Source organism: Vipera berus, assembly GCF_964194415.1.
Source record: "Vipera berus genome assembly, chromosome: 11".
Classification (NCBI taxonomy): domain Eukaryota; kingdom Metazoa; phylum Chordata; class Lepidosauria; order Squamata; family Viperidae; genus Vipera; species Vipera berus.
The window spans coordinates 3,745,852-3,769,754 of record NC_138214.1 but is presented as its reverse complement, the minus strand read 5'-3'; the positions used below and the strand labels follow the sequence as shown (position 1 = coordinate 3,769,754).

Here is a 23,903-nt window from a genome sequence, read left to right as displayed (position 1 = left end):
ATAAGTCTCACCCTGTCGTTGTTCAACATCTTAACTAGGCATTGCTCTGGTTCTCGAGAGGTATCTGGAGTGCCCCAGATTTCTTTTCCTTTTTAACCAGTGGCAAGCAATATTTCCTAGCAAAGTCTAGCAACTTTCTCCTACTACCAACCCCTTCCTTCCCTCTCCTTGCATCGGTGCAACGGCGACTTACCTCTAACATCAACTGAGTGAACTCTTCATTGGTAAGGAACGAGGGTTTCCAGTCTTGTCTAATCTCACAGGCTTCCGTCTGTGTGGAGACTTCTGAGAGAGAAAAGAAATTGGGTTAAGAAAGAACGCTGCAGCATTAAAGATGGTCTACAAAAAAAAAAGCAATATTATTTTCCCCCCTCAGAAAATGGATTTTCTCTAGGAAACCACCCTGACTTTATATTACTGCTGTAACTGAGAAAACGGGGGGGGGGGGGGGGGGGAGGAATGCAAATACCATTAGGTTTAGTCAGAAGAGGCATAAACAGATTTATAAAGCTATGTGTAGAGTGAAAAAAGAAATAAACAGAGAATTTCCCCCACACACACACACACACTCATAGGAAAGTCATCCTTTGAAGCTGAATACCGTTGGATCGGAGAGAATCACACAGTAAACATACAAGTAATCCTGGACTTACAACCACAACTGAGTCAAAAATTCTGTCGCTAAGCAAGACGGTTGTTAAAACGGGTTTTGCCCCATTTTATGACCCTTCTCGCTGCGGTTGTGAAACGAATCACCGCAGCTGTTAAGCTAGCGACACGGCTGTTAAGTGACACTGGCTTCCCCATTGACTTTGCCTGTCAGAAGGTCACACAAAGGGATCACGTGATCACGGGACAACGCCGCCGTCATAAATAAGAGCCAGTTGCCAAGCGTCCGGATTTTGATCCCGTGACCGCAGGGCTGCTGCAATGACTGTGTGACCAAGGGTCATAAGTCACTCATTTCCCTGCCGTTGTAACTTTGGACAGTCACTAAACGAATGGTTGCAAGACTACACTGCAGTGTGGTGTTGACTTAGCTGCTCCAAAGGTAACAGCCAAGGATAGGCCACACTGTGCAAATTATTCAGAGGGACACGTCACAAAAGATCACAATGGCCCTGCTGAGACCAAGAAAGGACTACACACCTCACACAACAACCTGGCGGGGGGGGCCTCCCACTCTGCATAGTGTCCCATCTGAGGGCTGGGTGTTGCCATGGGTGACTTTGAAAAGTCTGCTTGGAAAACACACACAGTCTCAAACCCCGGAGTTAGAGGTTGCTTGTTTTTTTTTCTTTCCCTTTCTCCCTTCTTCCCCTCATTCCCCCTCCCTTTTCCCTCCCCACTGCGTCCCACTATTTGCTTTGTATTTTGTATTTTACTCTATAACCTAATGAAATGTTGTTGCTGTTTTTTTTTTAAAAAGGGAAAAGCAGAGAGAGAAGGGCCATCACTCACCTTTCCAAGCTCAGGGCCAGCTTGTTTAAAATATATATTTTTAAAGAAAAATAAAACGGGCTCTACAACAGTAATAAGAAGAGCAGAGTGCAAGGTGTTTCCCTGAGGCTCACCTTTCTGTTTCTGTAAAAAGTCAATGGTCCTCTGTAAGATGGTGGACTTGTCCATCTTGAGTGGATGACCATGCCCTTGAAGCATGGTGCACAGTTCCTTAATGAGGACATTGAATTGATCCCTTCTTTTCTTCTCAGATTTGTTGCGTGACGCCCTGGTCAAGGGAAACACAAAGTTGCCTTGAAAACTTCATTCCACTTCCGTGGGCAAATCTACAAGGCCACTGAGGTCCTTACACAAGGTACGGTCGGAAATGCTGAGATGGTGCATGACAAATGCAATCAAAGCTACACCTGGTTTCATGTACACCGCAGATTAAAAGAAGGCGGAGCTTTAATCTCAGCAATGTAGCTACCATCTCGATGTTTTTGATCCCATGGATATGTCTCAATGTTTTTCTTCTCATCCGGGAAGCTCTTTGACTTAAAGGTCTAAAGTCTTTAACTGAGTTTACATATTTAAGATCCGGTTGGTTTAAATACAGTTTATGGTGTGAATAAGTGGTTGGATTTGTGTAATGCACCCAGCCCTGAATCAAGTTTGCATAGAGTTTACACACTAGTCAAAGAATCCGCTTGATGGATTCCATGTTGTAAATCTCAGCCTTTTCATTCTTCGCCTTCTCCTACATGGGGATTTCCTGTTATTTTCAGCTTCCTGAATGGAGATAATGAGAACAGTAATCCCCAAAAAGAAAAGAAAAAATCATAGATCACCAGCGTGGAAAAGGTTGCTCCTAAATAAATAACATCTCAAGCGGCGTCCTAACTCTTGCAACAAGAAATTTCAGACCAAGTTACTGCTGGGTTTTTAATGTTGGATTCCCTAGTCCTCAAGGAACAGAAGGATCATACAACAACAATTTTGGACTAAATCTGTAATAGTTTTATCCTTGAGTCACCTTTGTTAGGCATAGCAAAAATGAACAGGTTATCTTCAATCTGTTTCGTTCTACCATCAAAAATGAGAAAATATGCAGTCTGTTTTTTTCCAGGGATTCATTGATTTTGTTCTGCAGGATTCAATCTGGGTCGGCCATTTTGTTCTTCCAAGCTTTTGGACTCGAGATTGGAACTTCCCAATCTCCAGGATGGGACAGAAATGAGAACTTTCCAATCTCACATCCTGTAGATTGAGAAGTGCCCTAAGGCTGGGCTCCAGCATGAATGTGAAAGACTTGGAAGATTGAACCTCTCATTCCAGTGACTGACCCAGATTGGATCCTGCAACATTATCTTGGGACATGTATATTTGCCTTCATTCATGACCTTGTTCTGTTGCTGTTATCATGAACAACACAATCACTGCTCAGCCTCTGGCTTCCTTAGGATACAAACGGCTTTCCCCCAACCCTTGTACCTCTTTGCCCTGTCCTTCTCATCTTCGGCCATCAGCTCGTTTACACAATACGGAGTTCTGCAATAAAAATACGCAACAGTCACTTTTTTGTTGGCATAACAAACACCACCTGGTGCTATCAAAATGGCAGCATTCATCCCTTTTGTAAGATATGCCACTATACAGTATCTATATCTGATACACAGATAAATAAATAAACATCATAAAAACTGGTTCCGTTTCTTCCCTCATTCATTGACCTGTGTAGTTTGTGACGCCCAGAGTTACAGTCAACAAGTATATTCACAAATCTATAAAGTTGCATCGGTTATCCAATTTCTTTGCACACCGACGTGGCTGTTTCCTCTTTTAAAACATGGTAAGGAGTAAAAGTCATAGAAATCCATCCAAGTTGGAGCTGGGCAGCCAATCCATTTAAATAAATACATACATAAATACCTAAATAAATAACAACAGTCACAATAACAGATAGCAAGATGATAACACCGGATAATCATTGTTAAAACCCCAAATTTTTATCTTTTTAAGAAAGACCACAGGAGGAAGCACAAAGAGCGACATAGATCTCAGCTTATTTATTTATTCATTTCTGACATTGGTCACCTGTAGGCAGGTGTACCTTGACTTCCAGCCCTTTGACTCTATGTTCTATTATAGCCAATCTAAAAAAAAATAGTTTTAGTCTTCTTGTAGAGTTGATTTCTTGGTCTGATTTACTTGGTGGAAACGGAGAAGGATGAAGCATAAAGTCTCCGTTTCAAGAGGGACGAAACTAACTAGGATCAATAAGCAGATCTAAACAAGAAATAATTTCACAAGTATTTGATTGGCATGAGATTTACCAATCCGGATTAAAGACAAGGCAACTCACTGCAGGCCTGACCATCAGGCCACAACAGACAATTCAAGCCAAATGCTCTTAGAAAGTTGAGTAGGATTCCTGCGTTGACCAGGAAGAACAAAGGGGGGGAGGGGAGGGGGAAGAGAAGACGCCATCAAAACCATGCACAAAATATCTCTTGGAATCTTGTCCTCCATCAATCAGAATCCAGGCACTCGATCGCATTTTCCCCGATAGATCCAGGACCACACCCGGTACCCCGGAGGCATTTTTCACATGGGTACATGGGTGCAGCCAAATATTTTTTGCTGCACGGCAACCACTACCTCCAATATGTAAGACAAATCTCATGCGTGGCGTGTTACACCCACGTAGTCCTCTTTAATCACCCTCAAGTATAAGCAACAAGTCCTGGCAATGGCGCGGCACAGCACAAGTTAACGTTTCGAATTAGAAGAAGCCAGCGAAATTGCAGCCAAATATTGCATACAGACAACTCTGGTGAGACTCCTAGGCCAGCCAATGATTTCAAGAGCATTTTCTGCTAGTCCATTTTTTTTTCCTCCTAAATTTGCTTCTTTTTTTTTTCCATCCAACAATCAGCACCTGCTGAACAGACCCGGTTCTTACTGGCGACAGCCACAGCGCACATTAAAATGGATCGGTCAATACTTTTCAATGGCTTAAGTCCTCGGCTTGTTTATGTTCCTAAGTGAGACAGTTTTCAAGCCACGTTTGTTAAGTGAATCACTGCAGTTGTTCAATTAGGAAAGTCTCAGAAAGTCGCCAAAAGGGGGAAATCGTGTGATCCAGGGACACTGCGACCGTGGTAAATCTGAGTCGGTTGCCAAGCTTCTGAATTTTGATCACATGACCAGGGAGAGGCTGCAACGGTCGTAAGTGTAAAAAAACGATCATAAGACACTTTTTTCAGTGCTGTTGTGTATCTTCAAATGGTCACTAAACAAAAGTCAAGGGCGATCTGTACTTTCAATGGCTGAAAGAGTCCGCGTGCTTGCAGTACATTGCTACAGACTGATTGACTGATTAATTCATTATCGACTATCAAGTCAGTGTCAACTGTTAGCAGCCACATTGATAAATTTCCTCCATGACCATCTCTACCTAACTGAGCAACTTCTAAGGAAGGTTACTCAGAATCACCCAAAAAGAGCAAAACTCAGATTATGGAAATTACCTATTTTATCCTGCAGATACATTAGTCCAGGCTGGCAGGGGATGGTAAGCATATTTTATTACCACCATGAAGGAAGAAATGAACCTAAAAAAAGAAAAAGTTTCAGAAAACTTTTTTAGTCTTTTAGTTTTAGTCTTTCTTTCTTTTTTCTTTTTTTGTTTTTACATATTACAATCACCGCTAGCCGTGTCTCTCAAACTTGGCAACTTTAAAATGGGTGGACTTCAACTCCCAGGATTCCCCAGCCAGCCATGCTGGCTGGGGAATTCTGGGAATTGAAGTCCACTGACCTTGAAGTTGCCAAGGTTGGGAAGCACAGTGATCTACAAGAATAGAAGAAACATATTAAATAAAAATGTCTAAATATATTTGATGAACGGATTATCAACCTGCTTACCATCAATATAATTGCAAGTTATATTCACGGTCACTGCAAATGCATTAGTGCTTGCTGGGGAATTCTGGGATTCGGAGTGCACAGACTTTAAAGGTGCTGAGGTTGAATACAAACGGTTTACGTTTTGTTTACTTTTGTTTATTTAACCCCACCTTTATTATTTTTACAAGTACCGGTAATAAGAATGGCACAGATCTCCCGTCCCAGGAGATGGTGAGTTCTAGTTCCGCCTTAGGCGTGAACTATAATTTGTAATTTTTACAAATAACTCCAGGCACCGAACATATTCAACACACCGTCCTCCTGCTATTTTCCTCAGAAAAAAACCCTGTGAGGTGGGTTGGGGTGAGAGATGAACCAGCCTAAAATCACCCAGCTGGCTTTCATGGCTAAAGCAGGACTAGAACTCCCAGTCTCCTGGTGATTGGCCCAATATCACCCAGCCTAGCTTTCATGCCTAAGGTGGGACCAGAACTCACCATCTCCTGGTGATTGGCTCAAAGTCCCTCAGTGGGTTTTCATAACTATGGCGGGACTAGAACTCACCCTCTCCTGGTGATTGGCCCAATATCACCCAATCAGCTTTCATGCCTATGACGGGACTAGAATTCACACTCTCCCATTTTCTAGCCTAGTGCCTTAATCAACAGACCAAGCTGGTTCTTATAGAAAAGGGGTGTCAACCTGCCAGCCCACAAGCTGGTTGCACCACCCTAGCTCTGGCAATGCAAAAAAAAAAAGTTGCGATATGTTGTGACACATCATGTGATGCAGCGAGTTTGACACCCGAGTTATAGAACGTTAGAAAGAAAAAGAAGGTTTAACGTTACTAACATGATGTGGGATTTTATTCAAAGCTTGGAATTTATCCTTCTCGGAAGGACTTGGGATGTGTTCAGATTGGAGTGCAGCCCGAAAATTGTTTGATAGCATACTCATTCAGCATACTCATTAAAATCCTGGACCGAAGGTATTTTCTTGACTCTGTGTCTTTGAATTGGCTGTTCATCAACATAATGAAAGGCTGCAGACTATTATTCTACACGAATGAAGGCAAATTGCATTATTCTACGCGGTTAGCATTTAATTCGTTGTTGAAAAACCCCGAGGCAATTGTGCACTCCTCTTAAAACGCAACTATAATGGGAGTGTAATTCATCTCAGTGGAAAGTCATTGGCCAAGTATGGGAGGAACAAGGCCATCTATATGTCACGCCTTCAAGACAAGCCACTTGTGCGTTTAACACAGGAAGAAGGAAGGGAAAACAAGTCCTCTGTGTTGAGAAGAACTTGTTGGGCAGCCACGCCTCAGCTCCAACTACTATTTTTCTTAATTTTCCAATATTTTAGATTAATCGGTAGAGATTAACAATTCTCCTGGTGATTGGCATAAAGTCACCCAGCCACCTTTTATGCCGAAGGTGGGACTAGAACTCACCGTCTCCTGGAGATTGGCCCAAAACCGCCCAGGCAGATTTCCTGAATGTGGGACTAGAATTCACAGTCTCCTGGATTCTAGCCTGGTGCCTTAACCAAGTAGATCAAACTGGTCTTTATAACTCCAATTCCCATTCCAAACTCCCTTTTTAAGGTGAGCCCTTGTTACTGCGAGGATATTAGCAATCCCTCTACACCCCTTTGAAATGGAGCACTGCTTTCTACGCACAACGGAAAGAAACGGTTTGCCTCTCCTCCCCGAACATATAATAGCCAGGGTCCTCACCCACCCTCCTTTCCCGCAAAATAATATGGAGGCAACCATATCGCATTTTTACAGATGACATTTAAGAAAGTGAGCAGGTTTCCCGTATTCCTTAGAAGGAGTTTAGTGCCTCATCTCAAAGCAATAATTTAAAAAAAAACAAACCACCTATACATGCAGCCTTAAAATCTGCCTCCTGCTATTCACAGGATGCTGCAAAGTCAAAGTGACATTTATGAAACAGTAAAAACTCTGAGAAAAAAAATCTCTAGGGAAAATTGGGCACAGCTGACGCTTTTCCTTGCCCAAGAACAGTAACATCCTTGCGACAGATGTATGATATGCAAGTATACTCACAGACACGCACGTATACCTACACACATAAAGCGCCTGTGTTTACATACATACACACAAAGAAGAGATACACACATTGCATATTCGAAGTATAGCGTACCAAAGGCCAGGCCCCATAGACCAGGGGTCCCCAACCTCTGGACTGTAGATCCAAACCGGTCTGTGGCTTGTTAGGAACCAGTCCACACAACTGATGGACAAGTGAGTGAAGTTTCCTCTCCTCATGCGCGGGATCTGGTCCCCAGTGCCAGGAAGGTTGGGGACCGCTGCCATAGACGTCTTATATAAAGAGTGTCTCTCTGTCTCTCTCTTTGTGTGTGTATAAGGGAGAGAGAAGGGGAAGGAGAGAGAGGGAGGGAGGAAAGGAGAGAGAGAGAGAAATAAAATAAAATAATAAAAATAATAAAATGAAATAAAAATAAAATAAAATAAAATAAATAATGAAATGAAATGAAATCTTTTTATACGCACACCCACAGACACACATGAACACAGACGCTACAGGGCGTCTGAAAAGTCTTAAGGCAGTTTTAAGCTTTTGTATGTGGTATGTAGGAACGCATATATGATGATTCCATTCCTTCTCTTTAGTATTTGCAGTTACGATTTTGCCATTCAGGTTTGGACAGCCCTCTGCGGCTGGGATGGCCGCTGAGAGTCGAGGCCAACTGGATTGCACATAATCAGCCAATCCACCCATCCATAACAGTTCTTTACAAGCCGGCCATTCGGGAAAAAGAGTGCCAGACTAATTGAGCAAGGCGGGTATCAAAATACTGGTTGCCCTGCCTGGGTGTGGCCAAAGATTTATTTATCCAGCCTGGCCGTTGCTGAAAGAAAACAAGGCAGAGTTGAGAAAGGGAGAAATAGCCAGTTTGAGTGATCTATGGCTAGGAATGACAGTAATAATAACTTCCAGAACAGCCGGATAGATGGGGGAAAGGGCAAAACTCCGAACCAAATGAATCCTGGAGATTTAAATTTGAAATACGGGGAGGTGATTGTCCCAGCATGTCCTTTGTGCTAACTAAACGCAGAATGTAACTTAACAACCACAGTTGTTTCTGTTGCTAAGTGAGACATTTGTTAAGTGAATGTTGTCTCATTTGACGACCTTTCTCGCCACAGTTTCTTAAGTGAATTCCTGCAGCTGGTAAGTTAGTCATCCAGCTGAATCTGGCTTCCCCATAGACTTTGCTTGGCAGAAGCTCACAAAAAGCGATCACGTGACCTTGAGACACAGCAACGGTCACAAGTATGAACCAGTTGCCAAGCGTCTGAATTCTGATCACGTGATCCTGGGGATGCTGCAAAAGTCGTAACTGGGAAAAAAAGATCCTAAGTCACCTTTTGCGGTGCTGTGGTAACTTTGAACTATCACTAAACGAACCGTTGTAAGTCGGGGACTAGCTCAGTGGTGGAAATTCAAATAGATGAACAAACGGTTCTCTGTAGTCGATGCCACTTCCAGAAGTCCATTCTGGGCCTGGGCAACAAAAAATTAGCTACCGGTTCTGCCGAAGCAGTGCGAACCGGCTGAATCCCACCACTGGACTAGCTGTATGAATCAGGGCTTCAGCTTCCAACATTATGCATCAAAATGTCCTGAATGCACACAAATAAAGTCAGAACCCAGTCAGTCAGCCTGGACTGAAGGGGTTTTAACTTTTTAAATATTGTTTTAATTGTTGGGCTTAATTAATTTAATTTATTTTAATTTTATATTATTTTTATATTGTATTTTATGCTGCCCTGTAAACCGCCCTGAGTCCTTCGGGACTAGGGCGGTATAGAAATCTAATAAATAAATAAAATAAATAAATAAATAAGAACCCGCAACCACACCTGTATTAAAGTGCTCTGGTATTCAGCTGCTTTCCAAGACAGCTCTTTGCCAGCCAGCAAGCTTTCCCCCCCCCCTCCAGATTAGAGTCACGTGACCTGAGCTGGCCTAGATTGACCTGTTGAAGCTCAGTAGGGTTAGACCAGGTCATAAATTGAGTAGTAAAGCAGAAGTAAACCTTGGTGCTCTAAGTCAGACTGGAAAGTCAAGAAAAGATAGAGAAGTTGGTCATGGCAAACTCCTTTCTGCGTTCTTGCCCAGATCATGACACAGTCTGTTAGCGCCCGAGGCCAACTTTACTCGCGGTCAGCATCACAACTACATCTCTGAGGGTTTGGGGGTCGGGAATAAAATTGGACAGGGAGGGAAAAAAGGGTCTTCTCTCTCTTAAAGCCAAGTTCCCAGTCTGATTTGGCTCCACCTTTTTTCCTAAAGCCATAACAATCTCCCACTCTTTGGACAGCAGGATTTTTTTTTAGTTGGCTCAGAGGATACAGCTCTGAAAATATTTATATGTGGGCGGTCCTCAACGTACGACCATAATTCATCCCAATTCACGCCACCATTGTTCAGTGAATCAATGCAGCTGTTAAGTTAGTAACCTTGGTTGTTAAGGGAATCTGGCTTCCCCGTTGACTTTGCTTGTCAGAAGCTCGCGAAAGGGGATCAACACGGGACACTGCAACCGTCACAAACATGAGTCAGTTGCCAAGCGTCTGAATTTGGATCGCCTGACCGCAGGGAGGCTGCAATGGTGGTAAGTGTGAAAAGTGATCGTGAGTCCCCTTTTTCACTGCCGTCGAAACTTTGAACGGTCACTCAAAAAATGATTGTAAGTTGAGGACTACCTGTGTTACCTCTGCAACTTTTGGGGAACCGTGTTTGTACCCTGGTCTCAATTGTGGCTGTAACTCAAGGATTTAAATCTTTAAATCTTCCCTCTAAAGGCTGGCCAGCGTCTCCTACCTCCTCTAAAAAATGAATCTTGGCAAGGAAACCTAGGAGTTCATTTCACCACACTTTGAAAGCTCTGCACCTGCTATTTCAAGCCAAAGTTAAAGGTGCCACAAAGGAGGGCAGAAATCTGGCACACAGCTGTGCAGGTCACAGTCCTTCTTTCACCCCGCGTGGCTGACAAATCCCCAAATCATTGGGGTCACAGCTGAACTCAGCTTCGTGGCCCAGTGACCTTCTTAGTGCCGTGGATATAATCTCAAAGCAGATGACCAGAGTGGCAGGGGAGGGACAGGGAGAGTAGGAGGAGGAAATGGGTAACCAAATCACATCTGGATGCTTCATCATTTCAGTGGTCTCTCCTGGTGGAATTCTAGCCCTTCCCCCCCCCCCCCCGTTTGATTGGCTGAGAGAAAATCAGCTGTCGACATTTCTTGCAAAGAAAAGGTTGAACCAGGAGATGGTTAAAATGCGTGTGCACCATCCCATCCCTTGTGACAGAGCAAGCCTCTAGTATTTAAAATAAGAGCAAGCCCCCATTCCCTACTAGCACTGATCATGTTACCTACTTGGGCCATGAAACATCTGCAAGAAAACCACCAAGCTTAGAAACCACCACGTAAACCTCCGGCCTCCTCCTCCTGTCCCCTTCTCCTTCTCCTCCCCACAAACCCCACTCCCTCCTAGCACTGGTGCTGTTATCTAGTTGGGCCATGAAACGTCTGCAAGAAAACCACCCAGCTCAGAGAGCACCAAGGACCCCACAGTTCAGCCCTGAGCTACGGATATTCTCTTCTATCAATGAACAAGCCAACTGGAAATACATCTATGGGGTATTAAAGAGGGCTAATGGCTGGCCTCTCCCTGCTTCCTTTCTAGGGAGCAGGTACAAAAGGCAAGCAAGGAGGCAGCCTTGAATTCCAGGAAAGGACAAGATTGAAGCTCCATTCAACAACAGATGGGCTTTCCGAAGCGATGACAATTTTAGAAGAAAACATTTGTTGTTTTGTTGAACTTGGTCCCCTTGGTGGTCCCTGAGCTGGGTGGTTTTCTTGCAGACGTTTCATTGCCCAACTAGGTAACATCATCAGTGCTAGAGGAGACTGGGGTTGGCTCACTTTTTATACACTAGTGGCCAGGGCAAGCATTACTGTCCAAAATCCAAACTTAGGCTCTGTCCCTTCTTCCAATTTGGAACACAGCGACACATTTCGTTCATTCTGCCTAGTGCTATTTTTATTCCGCCCTGACTAATCTGATCAAGCCTGTTCATGGCTTATGATTCAAATCTCAATAAGTGTTTTTTTTTGTTTTCTTCCCTAACCCAGTTATTTCCAGCCACTTGTTTTGAAGTGTAACTGACAAGCGCCTATGATCTGCATTGTTATCAGCCAGAATTGTTTCATTCAAAATCTATACCTCTCTGAGTGGTCCATCAATATTCCAGCCAGGAAAAAGGAAAAAAAAAGGAAAGAAAAAAAATATGGATGATTTCCCATGAGTTAAATGTAGCAGACATAGACACAGGGATGACCACATCAAAGATGTATGAAGCAAATATCCATGCATCTTATATATGTATGCTTTGTATCAAAATATCTGCAGCATCAATTAATTTTCTTGGATGCGCCGGAGGAAAAAAAAAAGTCTTCCATCAGTCTGGAAGGGATTAATGCCACTGAATTCCTTGGTAATTGTAACTTCCTCTATGGAAAGTGATCGAACTAAAACCATAAACCTCTTAACTGGGTTCATCTTTCTCAGAAATTAACATTCACTGGGAAAAAAGATAGTTTGAAATATGATACATAAACTAAGTAGATATAGAACTAAAGAACTGATGTATACCTATATAAATAGATAATCAATGTATAGAAGATGCTACACTTTACAGGGGAAAAATATAACTAAAACTGTGTAGTAAAAAAATGAAAAAAATCCTATCTTAACCTACTTCAAAGGAAAAAGGGAGGGGGCTTTAAAAGGGGGAGGAAGGAAGGGAGGAAGGGAGGGAGGGAGGGAGGGAGGGAGGGAGGAAGGAAGGAAGGAAGGAAGGAAGAAAGGAAGGAAGGAAGCTAAATCAGACTTTAATGAAAACAAAAACAGGATTAAATTTTATCCAGTGCTTAGTTTAAAAGAAAAAAATACAATGAAAGAAAGAAAAAAAAATCAGCTATTGAAATTATATAAATTCCTTCAATGCCATCCTAATGAATCAATTTTTTCCCAACAGCAAATTCAAGTGAGATGGTGGAATATCATCTTGTCCAGAACAGATTATTCTACCTGGATACCTTTCCAAAATAAATCCAGATTAAGAAACGGTGTCAGAACCCCCAGAAGATGAACCTATGATCCACTCTCTTGCTGATTCACATGTTGACTGCAGGGTGTTCTTTTCTTGTCAACAAGGAACGAGGCACGTGGGAAATACAGCAAGTGAAAATAACTCGGGCAAAATAAATTTCATCTATGCCGTGTGGGTTATGTAACAGAAATGTCTTTAAAAAGCCACCAGAATCACTCCTAGCCAAGGGCTAAACCTTCTTTTGCATCTCCCTTCAGTGGGACATGAAACAAAGGTAGGGAAACACAATCTGGGATTACATCAAAAGCAAGAATCAGCCAGTCTTTCTTGGTCTTTAACCAGCAACGTTTCTGCATCGTTTTGTTCTTTTCTTCCTTTTGGGGGGGGAGGGGTTTGAAATTTTTAGCCGTATTTCAGAAGTAAAATAATAGACTTTAAAAAATTTGCATCAACAGAGCGATAGAATCAAGATCACGTGAAGTATTGCTAACGCTTTATAAGGCCTTGGTAAGATGACACTTAGAATCCTATATCCAGTTTTGATCACCACAATATAAAAAAAGATGTTGAGACTCTGGAAAGAGTGCAGAGAAGAGCAACAAAGTTGATCGGGGGACTGGAGGCTAAAACATATAAGGAACGGTGGCTGGAAGTGGGTATGTCTAGTAATTTAATGAAGAAAAGGACCAGGGGTGACATGATAGCAGCCTTCCAGTATCTCAGGGGCTGCCCCAAAGAAGAGGGAGTCAAGCTATTCTCCAAAGCCCCTGAAGGCAGGACAAGAAGTAACGGATGGAAGCCAATCAAGGAGAGAAGCAACCTAGAACTAAGGAGAAACTTCCTGACAGTTAGAACAATCAATCAGTGGAATGGCTTGCCTCCAGAAGTTGTGAATGTTCCAATATTGGAAGTTTTTAAGAAGAGACTAGACAAACATTTGTCTGAGGCAAATGAATGGAAACAAACCAAGGAGAGAAGCAACCTGGAACTAACCAGCCTATTTATACTTAAAACAACTGCTAAATTGACCTGAATTAACCTTTCAGTACTTAAGGATGCTCCTGACCACACATTATATGGCTTGTGATTGTTGTAAATGCTTCATAACAAATAGCTTCGGCTTCAATGTGTTTAATTTAAAGTATATATACCTTAATTGCTACAGCTCCATTGCTTGACTGGACAATAAGATAAGTCAACTAAGAAAATAATATGACTCAACACAGACAGAACTTAACAGGATCTACTGCTTGGCTGTTGATTTAGTTCTTTAATTCCCATGTGCCAATTTGCAGTGTACAAGTTCCCCAAAGCCAAAATTAGAACTCTGGGCAAGAGAGAATAACTTGTGTTCTTTTTTTTTCTCCTTTTTTTGTATAAAGTTTTATCAGTTTGTAGTATACAATACAATGAAATACAAAAGTAGACAGCGGAAAAGATGGGGAAGGGAAAAGGGAACAGAGAAGTGAGGTAGTGATGACAAAAAAGGGGGGAAAGCCTCCGACTTCCTTTGGCGCAGCAAGGTAAAGTATCAACTTCAAACCTCGACTTTTTACTTTTACAAAATAACATCAGCACGCCATTTCGATAACGTCAAGTCTATCTAATTGGTAAAACCCAAAATCAAAATTTGACGATAACTTGTGCTGTAAGGAGAGGCTAGGAACTCTGCAAGTCCACTAAAACTTAATCAGATCTCCACATTATCAATCTGGACACATGTTCAGCTGTGCCAGGTATTTTAAATTGGACCTTTCCTCAAATTCAGAAATGCAGGAATTCATCTGGAGCATTCAATTGTCCCAAAATTAAACCCCCACCCCAAGTTATTCCACCTTGACTGCAGCAAATCCCTCTGTTCAACGGCGCTCAGAAAGGGTTGATTTATTCAGCCGAATCGCACCGTCAAAACCAATGAGTTAGTGGACAACGAAGGCACCACAAAATTGCCAGAAGCAGTAGTTAAAAATGTATGTGACCTTTATCTAAAGAATCCCAGATTCTGTAATACCTTACATAGCTACAGAAGGAAACCTAAGCTAGCACCTTTTCAATACTTAAGTGAAGATTCAATTCATCCAGGCCAAAAGTATTTTAAAAAGGTTAAATCCTGGCCACTGGACCAAAGTTTCTGAGACGTTTCGTTACTCGTCCAAGTAACTTCATCAGTCAAAATAAAGTACAAAAAAAATATTTAGGCAGAGAGTCAGAGAGCCATTAGAATGTACTAACTCTTGTCACACCAACTGAAGGGTTTCTCCCCCAAATGGTCCAGTGGCCATGATTTAACCTTGTTAAGTAGCAATAGCAATATCACGTAGACTTATATACCACTTCACAGTTTAACAGCCCCTCTCTAAGCAGTTTACAGAGTCAGCCTCTTGCCCCCAACAATCCAGGTCCTCATTTTACCGACCTCGGAAGGATGGAAGGCTGAGTCAAACTTGAGCCCAGTCAGGATCGAACTCTAGGCAGTGGGCAGAGTTAGCAATAGCAATAGCACTTAGACTTATATACTGCTTTCACAGTGCTCTACAGCCCTCTCTAAGAGGTTTACAGAGTCAGCGTGTTGCCTCCAACAATCCAGGTCCTCATTTTACCGGCCTCGGAAGGATGGAAGGTTGAGTCAACCTTGAACCGGTTAGGATCGAACTGCTGGCAGTGAACAGTGAATTAACCTACAATGCTGCATCCTAACCACTGGGCCACCTGCTCCTTCACCTTTTGTACTCTGATTGCTGATTATTAGTTCTACAGGTTGGCCGATGAAGGAACCAACCCACCAACATGAAATCCAGAGCAGCATTTCATTATGGAGGTACTGTTTTATCAGAGAAAGAAAAAAAATAAACCCAGTTTTCTGTTATAATCATGTACCTGTGAACCTCAACTTAGCTGGAGGGGGGAAAAGAACAATGGAAGACAGAGAGAATGTGTAAGTTGTTCCAGGCAGGGCAACAGTGAAGAGACCCTCAGATGACACTGTTCTGTTCAGGAGATTTAGAGGATCCCACCCTTATTGGATCTGGATGAATGGAAGGATTACACTGGAGACAGGTGGTCCCAGAAGTAACTCAGGTGGTACCAAAACAAGACCTAATCACCTCCCGTGTGGATGAAACCTTCAGTTGTCCAACATCTGATGATGCTTTTGGGTCAAGTAAAGCAGCCCAGACTTGCCTTAGCACAATATGTAAACACAATTATTGCCTTGATGGAAGGAGGCAACAACTTCCTGAATGTAGGAGGACCATTAACAACACTGACCAAGCTACTCTCCTCCCACCTGTCCCACAACATTTTGCCATTTTTTTTAACGTTAGTCACGGGTTGTCATGTTACCCAATCTGACAAACTCCTGTTGATGTGGTTGCTTTGTAACATTGATGTGGCTTCTTTAAATTGCTCAGTTGACATTCTGCGCAGCGGGGAAAGTTGGGATGCTTGCTTTTTTGTTGTTGTTTTTTTACTAAACTTATAATCAAATCTTTCAAGAGGTGCAAAGCAGGGTACACCACATACGTACACCCAGCTGAATTCTTTGACAGACAATGTAGCTGACTTCAAAGCATGAAGATATTTCACCCTGGACATCAAAGGGAAGAGCAATTATCTGTCTCAGGCTTGTTTCTTCCTTGTCGAGTCATAAATAAAATTCAGCTATTCTCTTTTGTGGTGGAATATCACTCCCAGCATTTCAACAGGTTGAAAACAGGCAAGTTATTTACATATGAACTTCTTCCCTGTGCGATAATATCAGCATTTGGCATTAAAATTTAAATAATGTAACAGGATAGCTTCACCTAAATGTCATATGTGTGCTCTAAATGCAGGTTGTAAATACACTTAACAGCTTCACTAATGAAGATGGCATCTAACTACATTTGGAGGTAGGCAGCCAGAGGCACTCCAGGTGCTTTGGACTACAACTCCCATCGTTCCTTGTCCTTGCTCACACTGACTGGGATCTGAACTCCCAAATATTATTAAAGGAACACTACGTGCTCTTCATCTGAGCTAACAGGAGGAGGAACCTCTCATTTGCTTCTGCTTCTCAAAGCATCCGTGATACCAGGGCAGCTTCTCAGCAGCTGCTCCAAAAGCTCGTCTCAAACAAATGAGCTTAGATATCAACTGTCCCTCTTAGGCTTCCCCAGTTGGGGAGGGGCGCACCCTCAAGATGGACAGGTGTCATTCTCACTACTTGGTGGAAACTCATCAAGGAGAGAAGCAACCTAGAACTAAGAAGAAATTTCCTGACAGCTAGAACAATTAATCAGTGGAACAACCTGCCTCCAGAGTTTATGGGAGCTCCATCACTGGAGGTTTTTAAGGAGAATTGGACAGCCGTTCGTCTGGAAGGGTATAGGGTTTCCTGACTGAGCGTGGGGTTGGACTAGAAGACCTCCAAGGTTTCTTCCAGATTCTATTCTGTTCTGTTCTGTTCTATTCTGTAATCCTATCCTATTCTATCCTATTCTATCCTATTCTATTCTATTCTATTCTATTCTATTCTATTCTATTCTATTCTATTCTATTCTATTCTATTCTATTCTGTAATTCTATTGTATTCTATTCTATTCCATTCCACTTCTCAGCAATTCTCCAGTCTGTATAATTGGATCATGTTCAGGTTGATATAGACCATATAATCTAACAAACCATGATTCAACAAGATTGTGATCGCTGGAGGGGTTGCTCAGTCCATTTCGCTCCGAACAGACCGTCCTATCATCTCTTTCAGTACTATTGCACCTGAACGCAATCCTTTCCCACACAAACATATTCCAAATGATACAACAAATAAATAAAAAAAACCCAATGATGGTAACAAGAATGCCAATCAATGTATCATTGCAATAAACAGTTCCTTCTTCCATTCCAAGTTGGCAGTGGCAGAACAAGTAACACCTGTGTTACCTGTTGAGATTTAGTCATTCATAGTTTGGTAATGCGTGGAACAATTAAAAAAAGGTAGCATTTAAAAGCTAGTCCTTATGAAGCTCCAGGATGAGGTGTCTTCTAATCTAGGAATGGACCTTTTTTTTTTGATGGATCACAGCTACCTAAACCCCCATCTCAACAGCTGGAGAACCAACGTTGTGCCACAGCGTCAACAGAAGCAGAACAGAGCTGGAAGGGACCTTGGAGGTCATCTAGTCCAACCCCCTACTCAAGCAGGAGAACCTATGCCATTTGAGACAAGTGGCTGTCCAGTCTCTTCTTAAAAACCTCCAGTGATGGGGCATCCACAAGCTCATGAAGGCAAGCTGTTCCACTGGTTAATTGTTCTCACTGTGAGGAAGTTTCTGGAGCTTTGGAAAATAAGTTGACCCCTTCTCCGCTCCGTGGTAGCCTCTCAAACACTGGAATACTGCTATAATGTCCCCTTCCCCACTTGTGATCATAAGCCGAGGACTACATGCAGATGCAAGATCATATTGAGCCAACAGACTAAACATCTGGAGATAAATCTAATCATGAGCAGCACTTTCTGATTAGACATAATGTTCGCTACAACACATAATGCAGGCAAAGCACCTCTGGACTGTCTCAAATCAGCAGAGAGCTAAGATGTGAAGCTGTTTTGTTGTTGTTGTTAGTTGCAAAGTTGTGTCCGACCCATCGGAACCCCATGGACAACGTTCCTCCAGGCCTTCCTGTCCTCTACCATCTTCTGGAGTCCATTTAAGCTCACGCCTACTGCTTCAGTGACTCCATCCAGCCACCTCGTTCTCTGTCGTCCCCTTCTTCTCTTGCCCTCAACCTTTCCCAGCATTAGACTCTTCTCCAGTGAGTCCTTCCTTCTCATTAGGTGGCCAAAGTATTTGAGTTTTAGCTTCAGGATCTGGCCTTTTAAAGAGCAGTCAGGGTTGATCTCCTCTAGGACTGACCGGTTTGATCGCCTTGCAGTCCAAGGGACTCGCAGGAATCTTCTCCAGCACCATAATTCAAAGGCCTCAATTCTTTGGCGCTCAGCCTTTCTTATGGTCCAACTTTCACAGCCATACATTGCAACTGGGAAGACCATAGCCTTGACTATACGCACTTTTGTTGGCAGGGTGATGTCTCTGCTTTTTAGTGTGCTGTCTAGATTTGCCATGGCTTTCCTCCCCAGGAGCAAGTGTCTTTTAATTTCTTTTAATTTCTTGGCTGCAGTCCCCATCTGTAGTGATCTTGGAGCCCAGGAAAATAAAATTTGTCATTACCTCCATTTCTTCCCCATCTATTTGCCAGCTTTTAGGTTGTGCCAATATCAAGGTGCAGCATCTGTTGCTTCCCTCACTCAAGAGGTCAAAGGCTCACTTGGTTGACACAATGGCGGAGAAGAATTTGGATGTAACAGGGGTCTGTGCATGGACTTGTCGCTGTCTGATTCAAGGTTACTCGGATCGGTTTCCCAGGAATGATTGGGGAAAAAATAGTTGTGGCGTGGAATCAATCGTGAAATGAATGAGTCCAGCATTTCACAATTTGCTCTTTAGAAAGGTTTGTGCATGGGGGTGGGGAGAAATGAAGCATCTGCAAATGCTGGCTTTGGTTAGTCCCTGGAGCATGCAAAGGTTAGCGATGATTGCATTGCCTAAGATCCTTGTTGAAGAAGGATGAGAGAGGCAACTGACAAGCAGCAGCAAAATAAATCATATAACCATATAATTCTGGGAGTTGAAGTCCATGAGTCCTAAAAGAGCCAAGGTTGCCTACCCCTAGTTTAATGAAAAGAAGGCCCACGAGGGACATGATAGCAGACTTCCAATGTCTCAGGGGCTGCCCCAAAGAAGAGGGAGTCAAGCTATTCTCTAAAGTACTTGAAGGCAGGACAAGAAGCAACGGATGGAAACCAACCAAAGAGAGAAGCAACCTAGAACTAAGGAGAAATTGCCTGACAGTGAGGACAATTAACCAGTGGAACAGCTTGCCTCCAGAAGCTCCAACACTGGAGGCTTTTAAGAAGAGATTGGACAGCCATTTGTCTAAAATGGTATAGGGTTTCCTGCCTGAGCAGGGGGTTGGACTAGAAGACCTCCAAGGATCCAATCACTTTCTGGAGGAAAGAAAATTATATTTCTTTTAGAACGTTCTCTTTCAGCGAAGCTCTTTCTAAGTATTCCAAATTCTCCACAAAGGCCTGCTTATCACATGCCAAATCTGGGCTGCAGGCTACCCATTTCAAGTTGTTTTTTTCTAGAAAAAGAGGAGGCGTTGGATATTCTATACGTACAGTTCCTAAATATTCCTCATTCGAGAACTTGCAGACCTGGGTGCCTTGCCTCTTTGGCGGGCTGACTCTTTGTTCTTGTTTTCCAGGAAATTATCTGCGCTAGAGGTGGAATGAGTACCACTTTTTCGTCTCTCAGTCTGGCTAATGCATTGCACACAAGAGGCATAATAAAACCAGAAAGAAAGAAAAACAGCAACAACAATAAAAAGGCAACTCTCTCAAATAGGTAATCTGGGAAGAACTCTGATCTGCTGGATTTAACTAGTGGAAGAACAATGCCCTAGTTCTCACTGAGGCAGGAAACATTGCATATCTTTTCTGCCACAAGGAAAAAGCAAGTCTAGGCACACTTCATTCCTTAAAGCCTAATAGGATTAAACAGAGTGGAGTCATCCCTGCATAGAACTACATGCAAAGGAGATTCACACATCACCCTAAGCCAAGTTGCAATTGTTATTTTGTTTTTTGTTTTTAAATGCAGCTGGCTAGGTGCACACTATCCAAAAGAAAACCGGTGGGCTGCAGTGCTACCTATTTCCAAAGCTGGCTGGGAAATTCTTGCAGTTGAAGTCTACGCATCTTCAAAAGGTTACAGTGGGGAAACACCGATCTGGGTTGAGTTTTTGTCATTTCAGAAGAATTTGAGAAAATAAGGCAGGGAGAAAAGTTAACCCCAAAAATTGTCAAGCTTTTGGGGTCTTCAATCAGAGTGACTTGAACGCAATGTTGCTATCTCCTAGAAATACGAGAGTCCCTATTTCAGACTGAGTCTAATCTTGCTTTTAGTTGGGCAGAGAACAGATCTCCAAATTTTCAACACAGACAAAAAAAGAGGACACCGAGCTTGTAACACTGTGCTATAAAACTTTGTTGACAATCACGTCGCTGTAATGAGAAGCTGACTTTTACAACTGTTACTCTTCATTGCTTCATCACGCATCCGGTAAGGCACACTGAATAATTATGAGCTTAAAAGAGGGGAAAAAAATCTAACCCTAAACTCAACCAACTTCAATACAGAATTGGAGGCGCCTCCAAAGAAAATCTTGAAAACGATTAGGAAACGTCAACAGATCCTCACATAGTCCTGAAAATCCCTCAACCATCCTAAGTAGTAAACTTCAAACATGTCTGGAACTTCTCAGTTCATTTTATTTTGGACGCAAAGGACCACTTAGCCAAAGAGATGGCATAACAGATTGACTTCTTAATCAATGCTGAGGGAACGAAGCTAGCGTTAGAACCGTCATTAAAAAGGCCACGTCAAAGGACGTTCTTCTTGCATCAACTCAGAAAGCTCAGATTTATTTATTTATTTATTTGCCCAAGGAACTGACAGAGGAATTACGGAGCCTGTCATTTGTACCTCAATAACTGTCTGGTTTGGCACATCAGCCAAACAGGACAGGTACGAATTTCAAAGGAGAGTTAGGACTGTACGGAAAAAAAACAAAACAGTTGCAACCAGCCTGCCTTCCACTGAGGACCTGTATATTGCATGAACTGAGAAACAACAGACCCCCCCCCTCACATGCTGGACATAATTTGTTTTAATTTAAGATGATGATGCTACAGAACATCGCATACCAAAATAACTAGACTCAAAGACTGTTCCCTCCCCACCCCACCCCATGCCATTACTCTGCCATTCCCACAGCACTCTCTCTTAGGCCTAAGAAATTTACCCATGTTGTAGGCTGTATTGCTATTTCTCATCTTTCTATCTTTCCCACTCTCTCCTCCTATTGGCAACTTATGAGTTTTCGCTTGTTGTTTTGCGTCTTATGATTAATGATTGTAACTATGACTTATGACCTATCACTTTGTTGTTGGTATGTAAACTAAGCTCGTGTGTGCCAAAGACAAATTCCCTGTGTGTCCAGTCACACTTGGCCAATAAAGAATGCTATTCTATTCTATTTTAGTGGTGATCTCAGATCGAACCGCTTGACAACTAGAGGGCTGAAGTGATCTCAGGAGAGTGTTAAAGAATAAAGATGGTGGATGCATCTATCAAACTCCTTTTTATGGGTGTCCTTGTGAACATTGAAAGCAATTCACCTTTGTGTCGTCAAGGTCACCATCGTATCTTTTTTGACCATCCCTTCCCGCAGATGCTTCTCACTTAGCAATGTCTTTTACCAACTTCTGCTGGTCACCAATGGTGGCTGTGGCCAACTGGTCAGTGTCTAGGAACAATCACCAAACTCTGGTAAGTTCCAAGCAAACTTTGTGGCTTCCAGAAGTTGTATTGGTTTTGGGAAACCTGAAAAAGGGTAGGGGGACAATTGGGCGCAATAATAGATAGGGCTGGGGTCTTGAGTTTTGTTGTAGTTTTTAAGGGATCCAGACCTAATTTGTCCTAGCCTTAGGAGGTGGTAATATCTAGCTGACCTTGGATGATTTCAAGAATTAGCAGAGTTGGCTCTAGTAAATATTTTTATGAAGTCCAACTGGGAATTATAAAGCTGCTGGGAAGACTAGGAATGTTTGAAAAATGATTTCAAAATTCAGCCATTTCGAAATTCTACCAAGAAAGCTGCAGTCTCAAGGAACTGCATTTTGAAACTCTTCTGCCAAAGTTCTTAACTGAATATCTTCTTTATCCAAATAAAAGAGAGGACCTACAGAACATCCATTACGTTGGCTTTAATAACGTATATCGTCTTTTACTGAAGTTATCCAACTTGCTTAAAATTCACTGCCTATTATCTTCTCTGTAATCTGTTGGTCTATACTGTACACTGATGGTGCAATTATGACCTATCAATAAAGAATTAATTATAACACTACAGATTTTCAAAACCCAATCTGTCTGTGTAGATCACTGAAACGGTTTCACAACCTCTCAGTGGGAAAAAGGAAAAGCTTGTTCCTTGTATAATGTGTTTTTCTTTAAAAAAAAATCAATGCAGTTTTTTCCTTCCCTGTAGCTTTGTCTGAAACTTGTTTTCACTGATTTTATGATTAGAGCTTAGATACCAAATACTCTAAAGCTGAAATTTAAATAAGTTTTTCCACCACAGGTATGTATACCTTCTTAGATTAAGTGCAACTGAGTTCAGTGTAGTTCACTCTGAACAGTCTACTGTGCTTCTTACCTCCGAGTAAGCATGTATAAGATTATACTTAGTTGATTAACCGGTAGGTTAAACAGCTTTTTAATAAAAAAAATTAGCTAGGCAATAGGGAGAAGAGAATCATGATTTTAAACTAAAATGCTAGGAACAATTTATGTAAAAAAACCCCATCCTAATGAACAGACTTTTTGTTGTATTACAATTTTGTATTTCTTCCAGTTTCAAGAGGCCCTGGCATTTTATTTTCTGTTGCATGCAGTGCAGAATGCCTCTCCTAAAAGAATATCTGCTATGTAACATTTATGCATCATCTAAAACAAGGTTTGTGTGTGTGTGTGTGTGTGTGTGTGTGTGTGTATCTGTGTGTGTGTTGCAGGAAACAAAATGTGGCTGGCAACAGAACTGATTTTTCCATATGCAAATTCATCCAGGCTTAGCTAGTTTAAATTCATCAAAGCAACTAACATTCCAACAATTAGGGTAAACCCTACAATAAACCCCAAGACTGGGTGAAAAATAAACTCATCAGTTAGGATCAGCTACTCCAGGTATATACAAGGACTATCTGTTTCTTAGATTTTTTTTAAAAAAAAACCACGCACATACAAGCAAACAGGTGGACTTGTGACATTTCAAAGTCTGAACACATGGAACATCTTGTCTCATTAATTAGATCAAAGCTGCCTTCCCTTTGCAAGGCAAAATAAATCCCTTGTAATTAACATTACCCTCCCTTCTTAGCAGAGGCACCATTCCCAGGACAGTTTAAAGACCCCCGTCACTTATTCAGATGAAGTTTATTTATTAAATTTATATGCCATACAGCTTGAGGTTCGAGCCAACACTACGGTTCTACAGAGTAACATTTATAAAAAAAACACCCTTCCAAAATACCATTTTTCTTATAAAAGGGAAGGTGACCCCTGGCTGACCACAATTCTCAGCCAGCCTCCGTCACCAGCTTCACCGAAGCAAAAGTCATGGCAGATAATCCTTGACATACAACAGGCAATTAGTGCCTGTTTGAAATTACAATGTCCCTAAAAAAAAAAAAAGTGACACGATCATTT

At 42.1% G+C, this 23,903-nt stretch overlaps 1 protein-coding gene across 1 annotated transcript in view; it reads right to left on the bottom strand.

Annotated features, from left to right (window-relative positions):
* LOC308673255 (neuronal PAS domain-containing protein 2-like) overlaps positions 1–23,903 on the bottom strand; it is a 50,411-nt gene that overhangs the window by 24,525 nt on the left and 1,983 nt on the right. Inside the window, exons 2-4 of the mRNA XM_081336815.1 lie at positions 2,935–2,991; positions 1,575–1,729; positions 194–285 (exon numbers count right to left, since the gene is read on the bottom strand). Of these exons, the coding sequence (XP_081192941.1) occupies positions 194–285; positions 1,575–1,729; positions 2,935–2,966 (279 nt within the window). The 5' untranslated portion in view covers positions 2,967–2,991. The remainder of the gene's footprint in view (positions 1–193; positions 286–1,574; positions 1,730–2,934; positions 2,992–23,903) is intronic.